Source organism: Mercenaria mercenaria, chromosome 1, assembly GCF_021730395.1.
Source record: "Mercenaria mercenaria strain notata chromosome 1, MADL_Memer_1, whole genome shotgun sequence".
Taxonomy (NCBI): Eukaryota; Metazoa; Mollusca; class Bivalvia; order Venerida; family Veneridae; genus Mercenaria; species Mercenaria mercenaria.
In genome coordinates, this window is record NC_069361.1 from 23,904,212 (window position 1) to 23,920,703 (window position 16,492).

Consider the following 16,492-nt stretch of genomic DNA (forward strand, 5'->3'; position numbering starts at 1 on the left):
AACCTCCCTTAGTTTCGAATGCGCAATTTTCCTGTCAGTGTAAACATTCATGACACTATATATTGACACTCGGCAACATTTACATATCTTTAAACGCAAAAGTAAGTATACTTTAAATTCTCATCACTAATATGATTGAAAAATACCTAATGTATGACACGATTATCGCCAGGCCCTTTATCTGTAAAATGTCTGAACAGTTCTTTCGTCCATCCGTTACAAATTGTATGTGGCAATCCGCGCTATAAAATTTCAATATATAAATTGTCATATTCAATTTTTATCATGTGCGAATATATACCAGCCGATAATTGCCTGTTTTGGTAATGCCGGAGGCAAATGTTTACTGGAAAAATATATATAGTCATGGGCAGCAGTATCTTAGAGTCAGCTGTCAAATTGTAGTTTGTACTTTCAACATTTTTATTTTTGCGAACCACCCTTCAATTTTAGAGAAATATATTTGGTTTAAATACTTGTATAATGTCAATCAAAAGTTTTACTAGGCATCGATTGAATGTCCATTTCATTGATAATTATTGTAACAAAATCTCTGTTCAGTTGGGAAAAAAAAACAACTAAATACAAACTGAAACTGGTAGACTATACTACCAGTACATCAATCATTAGCCGACACTCAGGCCCTTCAGACTTTTGATTTTAATTTACCAAATACATAACAATATATGTTTTCTTTTTTGCTTTATTTATACATATTGCAGTAATAGCCCCTGAATAGTTATAAAATAAACTTTTTACCTAGTATAATATAAGTTTATTTAAATGATTGAGATAAGACGTACATTTCAAATTATTGAATTTCTTGTTATGAGTAGTAGTAGAAGCAGTTCGACTAGTAGTATAAATTGTGGTAGAGAAGTAGGGTAAATAGTAGAAGGGTTGTACTATAAATAGTAGTAGAGCAGCAGTATAAAAAGTAGTACTGCAGTGGTATGTCAGATGTATAAATAATAGTATTATAGTAGTATAAATAGTAGTAAGGTAGCAATATAAATAGTATTTGGGCAGTAATATAAATAGTAGTAAGGTAGTAATATAAATAGTAATATGATAGTTGTATAAATAATAGTAAGGTAGTAATATAAATAGTAGTAGAGCGGTAGTATAAAGTTATAGCATAGTAGTATGAATAGCAGCAAATACTAGTAATGTAGTAGTATGGTACCATTATAAAGAGTAGTAGAGTAGTAGTATAAACTCTAGAAGGGTATACATTGCAGTGGAATAGTAGTAGAGTGATAGTATGAATAGTAGTAGAGTGGTGATATGAATAGTAGTAGAGTGGTGGTATGAATAGTAGTAGAGTGGTGATATGAATAGTAGTAGAGTGGTGGTATGAATAGAAGTATAGTGGTGGTATGAATAGAAGTATAGTGGTGGTATGAATAGAAGTATAGTGGTGGTATGAAGGATGGTATGAACAGATGTAGAGTGGTGGTATGAATAGTAGTAGGGTAATGCTTTTAATAGAAGAAGGAAAGTGGTATAATGTAGCACTATTGACTAATAGAAGCAATAGTTGAAGTTATGGTACCAAGATAGTTTAGTACTTCTAATAGTAAAACTAAAACCCTTTATGCCATGCGAGGGTCAATCAATAAATATTACAGCTCTCCAAATATCTTTCAAAATATATTGCATAAATCTCAAGTTCATGTGTCAAATCACTCTGATGGAAAACATGGAGAGTACTGTTGTCATGCGACGGGATATAAACATTCATAGCAATTCTAAAATATTAATCTTTTTGTCAACGACATTATTTTCACTTTATACAAGGTTTGTCATATTGTCACATTAGTTTAAAACGGAATCATTTATCAAGATTTTACTGCGTGCTTGTTGGAACCCTTGAAACAAGGCCAGACAGGATTTACAGACATTCTTTCGTTGCTAGGCAACAACAAAAATGTAGACTAAATTTACAATTACCCATACAGTTTGAAGCACCAGAAGTCAATTGTTAGGGATGCTTTTAACCAAATAAAAATGTATTTATCTAAACTGTAAAATGTTACAGCAGTGCTTGTATTATATATTGAGTGACTCTCATACTATTATAGACTGATGTATATTAGTTTTTAATTAGGAGAAAACAGCTTTTCGAGAGTATATTTTGCAAACAAACTACATCTTTGTAATGTTTGATTCATGTTCATTTTTAAATGTTCCTGTTTTCCCCTTCCATACAATTGATCTCTTCCATTGTAAGATACTCATTTACAAAATTGAAGGATGCATTCCATAAAGCCTCCTGTTTTTCTTCGTTCCTGGACAGCCTAGAAGTCGACGTCATCTTGCAGTCTTTCCAGAAATGACCGGACACTCCTGTATGCTCTGGGTTAACTGCCAGGTCGATGGCACAAGTGGCACCGTTAATAGGGGTTCTCGTCACACAAAAGCAACGAGCAAAAAAGAGCAGACATCTTGTCATCCAGCTATTGCTGTACCGCCATATTTCAGTCTCCACAATGCCTGGATGTAAACTGTTAACTGTGATGTTCGTCCCAGTCAGGCGTCGTGACATGGCAAACATTTGCATGACTTGGTACAGCTTCGATCGGTTGTAACAAGAATGTACCGGGTAGTTTCGTGCTGAACCAGTGTAGTTAATGGACTCTTTGTCAAAACTTGCTAATTTTTCAGCAGTACTCGAGACAAATATGATGCGGCAGTCTACACCTGAACGCTTCATTGTAGGTAAAAGTTTCGCCGTAATAAGAAAATGACTCAAGTAATTTACTTGTAGAATCATTTCAAGTCCATCTTCATTTTTCATGAACGGTATTGACGCTATACCAGCGTTGCAAACCAACACATGTAGCGGACGCCCACTTTTCTTATATTCTTCGCAAAAATGGTCAACAGACTTGAATGATCCTAAATCAACTTTCATAAATTCAATGGCCAACCTTGCCCTTTCAGTGAGTTTAGATGTCCCTCTTGCTTTTTCTTCTGTGAATTCTTTTTCCATTTTCTCAATCGCTGCCCTAGCTTTTTCCTCAGATCTACAGGCTAAAATGACAGTAGCCCCCATCATCGCTGTCCATTTAGCAATTTCATAACCTATTCCACAGTTTGCACCAGTTACCATGACAATTCGATCCTGAGAAGTTGGTACTACAGGAAATGATGCTTTGTTACCCATTCTTTTGTATTTGCAATCAACCTGAAATGAAAAACAAAGACAAGCATCAAACAGGGAATGCCACGTACCAAAAACGCAGCCTCCCAAAAACGAAACCCATATCACGCAGACGTGCACACCACAAACACACGTACACACACGCGCGCGCGCGCTCGCGCGCACATACAAAGCCAACACATGAGGACAAAACGAAAAAACAAAGGAACACAGTGGGGCACCGCTTTGGAACGGTCAGTGGGAAAAACACCACTGGGGAGGTTCAACCGGTTTATGGTGCGCACCCAACCTCACTCTTACCCTCACCATGTTCCAAAGACACGGGACGGTGTAAATAAAAGTAATCCCCTCCAGGTGAATCTTTAACACACATAATGGAAACAAAAAGGCATGGCATGTAAAACGCAAAAATGCTCGTGTATAAATATCTAAAAAGCAAACCTTAAGAACCAAAAACGTTTGTACTCAGTGCCTTTTCAGAAGACAAAGCAACAAGAGAAACACCCTTAAGGGCCCGACGAAACAGGCCAGAAGACAGATATCAAAACAGTTCAGTCCTGGTAGGATTTAAAAACTGCTTATCACAGAGTCCACTCATGTGGTTATTTCTCCTTTAACAGTTATATCGCTGTAGAGTATATACTGAAATGTGACAAAGATTCATAAATGTGCATAATATTGCCTTAGAAACAGTATAAACGTAACCTTTGAATCCTAACTGGCCATACTTATTAACAAAATATGAGTAATTCAGCATTATAAGACTTTACAGACTTGCTGATTTACGCAAACTTATATGCCGCCCTATATTATGACGAACAGAAATGGCACGGTAATTATTTCTTATTACTTAAGTATCATTATGCTGCCACGGTTGCCTACTGATAGAGCACCCGCTTCGAGTGCGGGAGGACGTGGGTTCGATCCCAGGCCACATCATACCTGAGACGTGAAAACAGGTACAAGTAGCTTTTTCGTTTGCCACCAAGAGGTTAGTGCTAGGACTGGTCAGTCCGGTGTCAGTATAATGTGACTGGGTGGGGTATCATGTCACATGTCTAAGGCATGATATTCCAGTGTTGCAGCACTATCAAATAAGGACTTGATAGTAAGGACGAGCTGGAATAGAGCCATTTCAGCCTACATGTTCCATCTGCCTTAGAAATGGGTGAATTTCCTGGTATTGTCGAGGTTGATGCCATTTGTCAGACAAAAATTACCACCTCTATCGTATTCTACGTTTTTATTTTGGTCCTGTATATACTTAAACTTGCAATACTGATAGACCAATGTGCAAGACATTATTTATCGATCCATCTATCTTTTCTTAATTGTCTGAGGAAAACGGTTATTATAACAGTAGCGTGACGAGTGTGATCCGACTTGCAAAATCCACGAAAGCCGAATACAAAATCCCAGATCTAGCTATTGTTATAATGACTCTTATTATATACCTCTACCTTTTTGTTTGTTGTTCTGTTATTGTACGAAATCTTCAATTTGTTTATCGATATTAAAATGGAAATAAGTGAAGTCTTTATGTGCGCTGTTTACAGAACTGTGTCAGGTCATGCATATTAATGAATGTAGTCCGGTAGCATACACTACGGAAGGTTCAATACAAACTTTAAAAGGTACAATACGGATTTTTCTGCCTGTTTATATTTAATTGTGAAATACAAGCCAACTTTTTTACAGAATTCATATAGGTATATAATAGACTGAAAGATGTCATTAATCTTAATTTTATGATGACTGAATTATTTGGGGTTTTTTTTTTAGTTTTGTGTTTGTTTTTCGTACAGTTTTCCTCTTGCTGTCTTTATGATATGTAACAAGAGAATAGAAAGCACGACAAACATCGACAGTCAAAACATCGATACAACTGAATATCGACACCACAGAACATCGGCATCGACACGACAAAACATCGACCCGACTAAATAGCGAAAGACAGTTGGTCGAAATGCCGAGACGACCACCTGTCGCGGACTCATTGAAGCTGTTGATTGATAATCCGATGTCATTAAATTTAAGTCAACTTTTTAGTTCATCTGTCACGTAGTGACAATGTGAGCCTTTGTTACCGTTTGATGTCCGTCGTGCGTCAAAAATTGTAAGAAAAAGTTTCTTCAGAACCACTAGGCAGATTTACACCAAACGTCACAGGAATGATCCTTGGGTGGTCTCCTTTCAAAATTACCCAAAGAATTTAATTCCATGAAGAACTGTGGTTGCCATGGTAACCGAAAGGAAAAACTTTGAAAATCTTCTTGTCAGAAACTGTTAGCCGGATTTCAAAAATATTTTGTAGAAATGATCTCCCTCTACCAAAATTCTGTTTCGGTAAAAAAACATGGCCGCCAGGGGACGGGGCTTATTTTCCCTATATGGCTATATTGTAAATTTCAAAAATCTTCTTCAAAACCACTGGGCAAATTTACACTTAACTTCAAAAAAATGATCCTCGGGTACCCCCTATCAAAACTGCCCAAAGAATTGAAATCCATGCAGAACTCTGGTTGCCATGGCAACGGAAATGAAAAACTTTAAAAATCTTTCTGTCCAAAACCACAGTAGCTAGGGCTTTGATATTTGGTGTGTGGCATCGTCTAATGGTCCTCAACCAAGTTAGGTCAAATTATTCCCCTAGGGTCAAATATGGCCCCGTCCCTGGGGTCATATGGTTTACATAGACTTATATTGGAAAAACTTTGAAAATCTTCTTGTCCAAAACCACAGGGCTTAGGGCTTTGATATTTTGTATGTAGCATCATATAGTGTTCCTCTACCAAGTTTATACAAATTATCTCCCTAGGGTCAAATACGGCCCTGCTCCGGGGTCACATAGTTTATGTAGACTTATATAAGGAAAAACTTTGAAAATCTTCTTGTCCAAAACCACAGGGCCTAAGGCTTTGCTATTTTGGTTTGTGACATCATCTAGTTGTCCTCTACCAAGATTGTTAAAAGGGGTGAATAGTTGCCCCGCCCCGGGAATCCAAAGTTTAACATAGACTTGTATAGGGAAAAACTTTAAAAATCATCTTGTCTTAAACCACAAGACCTAGGCCTTTGATATTTGGTAAGTAGCGTTGCGTGGTGGTCCTCTACCAAGATTGTTCAATTTATTACCCTGGGGTGAAAAGAGGCCCCATCCTGGAAAACCAATTTTATATAGAATTGTATAGTGAAAAAAAACTTTAAAAATCATCTTGTCTGAAACCACAAGACCTAGGCCTTTGATATTTGGTATGTAGCATTGCCTTATGATCCTCTACCATGATTGTTCAGGTTATTACTTTGGGGTGAAAAAAGGCCCCATCCCGGGGGTCCCAAGTTTAACATAGACTTATATAGGATTTTTTCAAAAAGAAATCATCTTGTCTGAAAGTTCAAGGCCTTTGATACTTGGTATTTAAAATTGGCATTGCCTAGTGGTTTTCTAACAAGAATGTTCCAGTTATGCCCCTGGTGTGAAAAGAGACGCTGCTCGTGGGTCACTTTTTATATGAGTTATATAGGAAAACTTACTTCAAAATTTTCTGATCATATTCTGATAATATTTCCTAAACTGTTTTATGATGACCCCAAGTAATAAGGAGTCACTTCACTTTTTTTGACTTTGACCTACTGATCTACGTTTTTGTTTTTAAGACACAGCCTTGAAATTTGGATGACAAATACAGTTTTGCACATCGATCTTAAAACTGACTTTCAGTGACCATGAATGTGTCACCTACTGACCTAGTTTCTTAATATTTTAGCATCAGTTTGACATTTGAAACATGAAGCTCATATTACTCAGGTGAGCGATCCAATGTCATCATGACCCTCTTGTTCTATTTTACATATTATGTTGAACGATATAAACTTTTCAATGCGATATTTGCAAAAAATGTTGAAAAGCTTTTTTCCCATCATAAATTTCTTATGCTTTACGCTCTGTTTAAGGTGTATTACATTCAAAAAGTTGAAACCTTGTTTAACTTGTGATTGAAATACAGCAATTTGCGTCAGATAAATCAAATAGGTTGTAACAAAATCTTCGGGTGAGAAACGTGATTTAGTTAGCAACTTGATCATATATGTTAGAAGGTATAAAATGCCTTCGCTACTATTTTCTATGTAAAAATACCAAGTTATAACATTTTTTTCAGCACTTCCTGCGAGACTACTCTTGTCTTGAAGGCCTGTCTTTAAACAATCACAAAATACAAAAACAAAATATGGGGTTGACCGTCATACATGATGAAAACGCTAATATTGCGCAGGTAGACATCAGGAATTACCTACTTTCACTTTCGTTTTACCAAACGGTTCCCACACTACTTTTGAAGCATATAACGTAGCTTATCATCATACGCAGACATTCTTCTATACAATCAATCATTAATAAAGTTAATATCTGGCATGAAAATGGCTTATACTAGGTGGGAAAATTGTAGTATACATTGATATGCACTACATTCGAGTGGACCGCGGAGGCATATCCGGCGAATTACTACCCCGATGCTTATAAGGGGGCAAGGGACAGTAAATTTGAAAACTCCACAACTCTGCGCTGATACCAGTGCGAAAAAAATCATAAAAAATCCAATTTCGACAAATTCAAGGCAATTGTTGAGCGAATGTCTCGCATAGACATAGCACTTCATTATGTGACATTTTCAGTCTGCCGATTCTGTTGCTTCTGTGGTAAAAACGAGTAAAACGCAGGTTTCAGGACACTAAATTTTTAGACAAAAATGGCCCAAAATGCACTCCTTGCACGACCTGTACCGTATTATCTGCAAATGACTGACCTAAAACACATGCATATTTTTAAAGCATGTGGCCAGACGAAAATAATGGTGGGAAGAAAAGTATCACATAACCGTTTACTTTTTCCGCAAATTTGAGCTGAAGCTGGATGGATGGAGGACCGTTTCCAATTCGTCTGACTTCCGTTACCTCAGGTAAAGTTTTAGACCCGGCCGTCTACATGGAGCTAGGAAAATCGATACATGCACATATTTATTTTACACAATAATCACTCGTACGCAGGAATCCTTAGTTCTATAAACATCATAAATAACCAGTTGAATATATATGCCTGTAAAGTACATATGTCTATTTTATTTAAAAAAACGTACCCGGGCCAAATGCGAAACTGGCCCCTGCCACTTTAAGATTTTTCTTTTTATGACCAAAAGCGGATTTTACTGTTTCTGAACTTTAATACCTCTTTTGCGAATAAAACCACACAAAAATAATTTTAGTAGCTTGAAAAGATGTCTGTATGTGAGCGTCTAAACTAGCCCACCCCTCTCGCGCAAAATGAGCCAAAATTTACAATTTGTCGCTACGAGACAAATAATGTAAAATACGTCTGTTTTTATCATTTTCTGGCGTAATTCAACGTATTCCATCAGTAAAAATGAAATAAAGTCATATTCGCATCATTTTGCGAAAATAAAATGCCCCCACCCCCTATTTGCCTATTTCATGGGGTCCCCACCCTCCAAGCATCCCCCTGATTGATGGAAATCAGAGCTGATTGGCTAAATATGCGCTACGTGGGTTAAGAATAATGAAAACGGTGTTTTTACGGTGCTAAAACACTGTTAATGGTGGTAGAATTAAAAAAAATCGTCTGTGCAGATATTGACTTTCAAACCTTGATGTGTCCTCACCGTAACAGTTTTGAGCTGCTGTGCCGTCATTTAGCGTTTTAAGTCCCCAGAAAGTTTAAAATATCAATCTAGAGGTTCTAAACTACTTAAAACTGTGCAAAATCAAGAGATTTTTCGAAATTTAATTTTGGCCGAATTCACTTATGGGGGCAAGGGACAGTAAATTTGAAAACTCCACAACTCTGCGCTGATACCAGTGCGAAAAAAATCATAAAAAATCCAATTTCGACAAATTCAAGGCAATTGTTGAGCGAATGTCTCGCATAGACATAGCACTTCATTATGTGACATTTTCAGTCTGCCGATTCTGTTGCTTCTGTGGTAAAAACGAGTAAAACGCAGGTTTCAGGACACTAAATTTTTAGACAAAAATGGCCCAAAATGCACTCCTTGCGCGACCTGTACCGTATTATCTGCAAATGACTGACCTAAAACACATGCATATTTTTAAAGCATGTGGCCAGACGAAAATAATGGTGGGAAGAAAAGTATCACATAACCGTTTACTTTTTCCGCAAATTTGAGCTGAAGCTGGATGGATGGAGGACCGTTTCCAATTCGTCTGACTTCCGTTACTTCAGGTAAAGTTTTAGACCCGGCCGTCTACATGGAGCTAGGAAAATCGATACATGCACATATTTATTTTACACAATAATCACTCGTACGCAGGAATCCTTAGTTCTATAAACATCATAAATAACCAGTTGAATATATATGCCTGTAAAGTACATATGTCTATTTTATTTAAAAAACGTACCCGGGCCAAATGCGAAACTGGCCCCTGCCACTTAAGAAATGTCAAAGTTTTCAAATCGCCATAACACAAGTGTCAACAAGTTTGCCAATTTTCAGTTTGAAACACTGGCTACTGTCAGAATAATGCCCCCATTAAGACATAGGCCCCATCTAACGGTATCCTTATGGTATAGCATTATATAGTAAGAAAAGAAAAGGTAGGACACTTCCGAAACACCAAATCTGATTTGAAGCTAATAGGGGATTTATCACCGGCGCGAAGCGCCGGGGATGAAAATCCCCGAGACGGTAACGTCCGTATATAGATATTCGTCTTTGCTGTTTGCATATACTGAGGCAATTTTTTCGATGTTTTCCGGTTCCGGTTTATGTAAAATCCGCTGACTGGTTGTCTTTATGAACATCCGAGCACCCCGAATCAGTCATAGAAACTCGTAAACCGCGCTAACATGATTATTTTACTTCTTTTTCGTAATGAAAACTGTACATGCAACTGAAAAACACTTTTAAAACAGTAAGGAAGTGTAGAGACCGTCAAGTTTCTGCGTGGAGTGCAAACAAACAAAACAAAATTCTAAAAGCTAGTGCGAGAACGCTGAATGACGTCACCGGCATGGCTTCCGTAAATTTTGCAAAGTATGATATTCGCTGTAAGAGGTATGATGACACTAAATGTAAACTACAGTTTAGTGCAAAGTTTCACTTTCTTGAGCGTTGAATATTTCTTTCTAAGCGGATATATAAAAGATAAATCCCCAATGCTAGGCGGTGCCTTAATTCATATTATAGAACGTACGGTTCAAACGATACACTTAATTAATTGATATTATTGTAATAAACCTACGGCATAAGTTTAACCTTTATCACTACAGTATTTTTAAAGAAATAAGCGATTTTCCACGAACTTCAGATTTCTACATCTTCCCTGCTTGTATACATCCGGTTTGCAACGGAGTGAATTTGTAGTCCTTATTGCGGTGGTCAAAAATAAACCTTCGGTATCGAAGGTATAAAATTTCGTGAAAATAAATCGAAAAATTTATATTCTGTACCGGCTTGGCCCGATGTAATAATGTTGTGGTCACGCTTAGCAGCGCTCCTTAGTTGTTCTAACTGAATTGACATTTTTGTTTATTATTGTTTGTCGCTATTTTTTCATTCAGTTCTATTGAAGTAATGATGATGAAGGTATATAGCCGAGGTATATCGATTTTCCCGGTATCTGTCAAACTATACCTATTAACCAATGAAATCGCAGAGGATATTCGCACCGTAGATCCGGAAACAGCGGAGCAAAGCAAATGTTGGACTCGATTCAAAATGTAAAACATCGATTTTATAGCTATAATAGGACTTATTTGAATATTTTTTGTGGTAAATTTGTTAAAATTAATATTTCCAACTAACGTTTAAATTTTATTCTATTGAAATCGATCATATATTAATGAACAAGAGAATATGGGTATTCGGAAGTGTCCTACCTTTTCTTTTTTCTTACTATATAAATGCTATACCATAAGGATGCGTTAGATGGGGCCTGTGCATTAAGATAGGCCGTCCATACCTGCAAAAATAAAAACGTGTCAGATGCATAGATGTGCCAACTTTTGATTAAATTAAGTATCATACGGCCTTACTTTTCTTATTTCTATCATTCCTTTGCAAGAAACAGCTAAATGTACTCGAAAAATCATCGATTTCTGTCATTCTTACCTAAAATGATGTCGCTGATGCGAATCTACTGTATGGCGAACCCCTTAGCCTACATTCCGAAAAAAATCTCAATTTTGCCCAAAATATGCAAATGATATACTATACCAAGTTTGTCTTAAAATGATGTTTATTACTCAATTCTGATCAGAAAGTACCAGTTTTACATCGGTTGAAGCAATTTTCACTAAGTACGAATTTTGCATTGTAGATTAGACGGTATTAAATGCAATTTCATTAAACAACATCTTCAAAACCACTGAATGGATTTTGATGAAACTTTACACAAATGATCTCTTGATAGCCCTTTTTCAAAGTTGTTCAAATGGTTTCAGCATCTTCAAGACCACTGAATGGATTTTGATGAAATTTTACACAAATGATCTCTGGATAGCCCTCTTTCAAAGTTGTTCAAGTGGTTTCAGTTCATTGAACACATGCGTCTTTTTGGTTAAAAAATAGGTTTTCAGCTATCAGACTTTAGAGCTTTTTTATTTGGCATGTGATATTAGGGTTTGATTCTCTACCATAATTGTCCAAATTATTGTCCTAAGGTCAAAAATGACCATGCCCCTCTGTGTGATATGTATTTACTATCGGCTTTGACGGCTTATATATAAGAAACTAAAAATCTTCTTCTCTGAATCAATAATAGCTAGAGTCTTGATATTTGGCGTGTGAAATGAGTTTTATTGTCTACAATAATTGTTCAAATTATTGCCCTAGGTTTAAAAATGTGTGTGACATGTATATAATATCACAAAGAACTCCAACTCTGTACTTGTACCAATACCTTATACAAACACACTTGAAGCCTTATTCTCAGGTGAGCGCTTTAATGACAATGACCCTCTTGTTATAAGTTTTTAAATGATTCGTGAGGCATACAACTTGCCAAGTTCACATTGAAGCTCTAGGAAGGGTAGGCTGCTTACTCCCACTTGTAAAGCAGCTGACCAATCAGAAATTGGGCCCTGGAAATATGTAAAACATTTTTACCCTGCAAAATGAGTGCTGTGATGAAAAGCAAGGAACCAGTAAACCCTGCCTCGTTGTGGAGTTTGTGGAGTTCAGGTCTACAACAGGGAAAGTACGATTGGTGTACTTAATTATACCGTTCAAGTGGGTTATCGATTATACTCAACCCCAGAGCTTTGTCGTGAACTTAGCAGCATGAAGATCGTCTTGACAAGAATTATGACATAGACATCTATAAGTACTGCTCATTTTAATAACGGTTTAATTTTAGCAACATAAGAATAACAAGAAATAGCTTTAAAAATGGTGGTCGGCGAATTGTAATAAGGAAAGAAGTTTATGAATTTTTCATCTAGCATTCATCTTTCATCTAACATTTTTCAAATTGCAAAACTAAACACCGCACTTTAACAATTTAAATGGTTCTCTTTCAATTTTTCGCAAAGGTTTCGTAGGGTTGCAATTTTGTTTCGTTTATCCTTAAACGAATAATTACAGCAGTAGTTTGATGAAGATTCATGAAACGGTTCATGAGAAGAGGACATGAAACGTGTTTATATTTTTAGCTAAATTGGTCCCTATCCCCATTTGTAACAGTATAGCAGGAGACCTTACGATATTGTTACACATCGAGTTTGATAAAAATCCATTACATTTTAGTGGTTAATGCGAAGAAAGGCATATCTACTTTTAGCTATAGTGGTCCCTAATAGGGCCCAAGTTCCTATATAAATAAATTTGGAAAAGGACCTTATAATAATGCTCCAGACCAAGTATGACAAAGATCCACCAAGCTGTTCATGAGACGCTGTATAAAGGCAATTCTAGTTTTAGCTCTAGCAGCCTCTAAAAGGGGTCAAATGTCCCAGCTGAACAAAGTTGGCTGCGGGCCTAATAAAGATGCTACAAATTAAGTTTGATTAGAATACATGAGAAAAAATCAATTAAAGGATTTTTTTATTTATTATTTTTATTTATTTCTAAAATAGGCCAACTGATCCCGCTATAACAAATAGCATATTCGCTATTCATGAATCTTTGGACAATGACGTCACACCTATAAAAAAAAAGTGAAGGTCAAGCAAAACATACATTTGTAATTATTTCAATACTTCTGTTTCATACGCAAGGTTTGACCATAGTCGTATCACAAAGATAAACTGTATGCAGCGTACCTTCATTTCAGTGTAACGAGATTCAGTCATTATATAGCATATATATAATAAAACAGATTTCAACTGAGTTCAATATTTGCATACCATACTAAAGAAAAATATTCATATATAATAAATCAGTTAAATAATTTATAACAAATATATCAAAGCAAACAAGTAGTCATTTTAATATGCAACCTGAATAAGTCACAAAAGCACTGAACCCTTTTCATGTACAGACGACAATTGTAACAAGGAAACTCTTTTATAAAGCACTTCTCTACATAAAAGACTCTTATCACACCCTTATTTGTGTGATACGCAGACCGTATTCAACTCTTTCTTTAATTTGATATATGTTGGTATTGAACAAGTTTTTATCATATTTATTAAACTTACTTATCATTTTGAGATATATCAATATTCTTGCTAAATATACTGAGCCAAAGTTAGCTTTAAAACTGTGAACAGCGTCGTTCAGGATAAACGCTTTGTCTACATTTCACTCAGTCTAGCACAATCAACAGAGTGAAAGAAATTGACACTCTCGTCCAATCAGGCAGAGTGTTGCATAAATCTTCCACTTTGATAAATTATCTATAATGCGTTATCAGGTAGTTTGATTTGCAAACTGAAGTCACGTGGCATAGGTAACGAAAACGAATTTAGACGGCGTCGCCGAAAAATGTTTAGCATATTTATTTACGACTTTCCTTTAAAGGCTCATAATGACTTTGATTAAAATGTGGCTGCGACATTGTGGATATGAATATAAAATATATCAATTTCTTCTTAAATCATATTACCGATAATTGTTTTCTCTACCATTTGTCAACGGTTTTAGTTTTATTGAATCTGTCGTTTTTGATTACTCCTCTTCGAAGCTCTAACAGTAAGATTACATGTGAATTATTAAAATAAGTGCTTTTCAAACAATGTTTTTTTGCATAGCATCTAACTGGATAGCCGTTTAATGTTTTAACATACAATTTAAAGCCTTACCGAATAATGGTTAGCTTGCTAGTCCGGTGGTATAGAGATAACGAAACAAAAAATATATTTTTGTAGGAATTCATTGAAATTTGTACACTTAGAAACAATCTTGATAAAAATAGATTATTAGATTCTGTGTGCTGTTTTGTTATCATACGTGTATACCGTTGGTTTATCATTTGTTTAAATTCATTCCCGATTTCATTTGCTTTTATTCCATTTGGCATTTTTGTATCATCAATGGTATATTAATCAGTGCTATCCGAGGAGTCATTTTCTCATATACTTGGTTATCCTGAATAAAATATGCCTTTTAAAGTGACGTTATTATTAAAAGCTTTCGTGCTTTGAAATCTCATAGGAAAGCCAAATGCATAAAATGTTGCATAATACATCAACACATTTGAACCTTTATTTTCTGAACTAAAGCGAAAAAATCTTTATTAAAGTCGAGATATGAAACATCTAGGAATCGAAGCTACAGCGCACGAGGACAAAAAGTTCAGGAACGGAACGGCCCACCTACACTGCATACTTTACAGCAAAATAAAACTCGATTTTACTGCTGTTATTATTTAAAAAACGCCTTAATTTCGATATATAGAAAGAAAAATTAAAACTTACGTCTTCTCGTTAATCCGTCCCACACAGAAACACACAATGACTCGGTTCAGTAGCCAACGATATATAAAAATGTTACTTTATAATTTTTAGAGCAGACTAACTATTCACTTGAAAGTTATTAACTGTGATGCTATCCAAAACTGTTTTAATAATATTCACAGGATTGATATGGCAGCTTGTGTTGCATTACAGGTAATTTCTTATGATCTTTCGAATATAATTTTACTTCAGCAGGAAACATTTAATTATCAAATAATCATTACAGTTGTTATATAAAACAACAAGACTGTAGGGAAAGATAGAGGTCCAACATTATTCGTGTGTAAAACGTATATAGGAAGACGATGCCATTTGAGCTTTTCCCAACAGCATATGTGTGTCGCCCGTGTCGTTTCCAATAGCATCTTTTAATTCAGCTAATGACTAAAACTTAACGGGAATGTTTGCCAAAATTCATCCCATGTATTGTTACTTTAGCAGAGGAAAAGAACAATTGTGCAAAACTCAAATTTTCACAGAAGTCATCCCTGGATGACCGTCTAAAGAGATTGTTCAAATAATTCCGATCTGTCACAGGGCGTGGTCGCTTTCCTTCTGTATTACGTTTATAGTGTTTGTTGAATTTAAAAATGATTTCTCACAAATATTTCTTAGGTCGCTTTTAACAAAGATTGTTCAAATTATTCCAATTTGTCAAAACATTGTTACAATAACTAAAAATAGAGAAAAAAATAAATCGGATGAAAATTTTCCTTCGGGGATCGTTCACCAAGATCATTCATTTTTGTCCAGTTTGTAAGAAAGCATTGCCAAACCTGAAAAAAGAAAAGTCACCTAATAATCCTGATATAATAATAAATTTTAGAAACACGAATGTATACGACTTTATTAGCCGTGATGGTATAGGTGCAGTCTTTATATTTTGTGGGTGTTGATGTGGGTTCGGTATCCGTCAGTTGCACATTTTTCATTTAGTGTTTTATTCTGCAAATTTTCATGTAACCTAGCGTTATGTAAATCCATATATTCTCTTGTGATACAGATAAAATGAAATTATATGAAAGCCTATTGCATTTAAATAAGGACAAAAGTTTCTATAGAATACATAACCAATGTGCTGTAAACATGTGCAAATAAAATAATTTGTAATTTTATCTAATATTTGGCTAGACTGTGGACTCTTGACTCCAAAAAAGCCATTTATCCTGTCACTTGCAGTATTTTCGACCCGATATCAGGGTGCCGTATATCTTTTTTGATATAGATCTACCGTCAGTTGACACGTGACCAGTGATATACCATCACCATTGTGTTGGAAATGTCCGAACTAAGAAAATGAGTGGTCAGATAATGAGTTTTTATTAAAAAACGAAGAAGTTATTGCGATTTTTAATTGTAACCACATTACTGTGTCGGTGATTACGTGATTATATAAG

The 16,492-nt window shown here is 35.7% G+C and overlaps 1 protein-coding gene across 1 annotated transcript; it reads right to left on the reverse strand.

Moving 5' to 3' along the window:
• Window positions 1-700: 700 nt before the first annotated feature.
• LOC123545723 (retinol dehydrogenase 14-like) lies at window positions 701-15,887 on the reverse strand. The gene is made up of 2 exons (XM_045332032.2): window positions 15,057-15,887; window positions 701-3,190 (listed from the first exon to the last, which is right to left on the reverse strand). The coding sequence occupies exon 2, from the start codon at window positions 3,167-3,169 to the stop codon at window positions 2,183-2,185; it is 987 nt and encodes a 328-aa protein (XP_045187967.2). The 5' UTR covers window positions 3,170-3,190; window positions 15,057-15,887; the 3' UTR covers window positions 701-2,182.
• Between the last annotated feature and the right edge of the window lie 605 nt (window positions 15,888-16,492).

Coding starts and splice junctions, on each gene's coding strand:
- LOC123545723 (XM_045332032.2), bottom strand. CDS start 3,169: ATGGGTAACAAAGCATCATTTCCTGTAGTACCAACTTCTCAGGATCGA.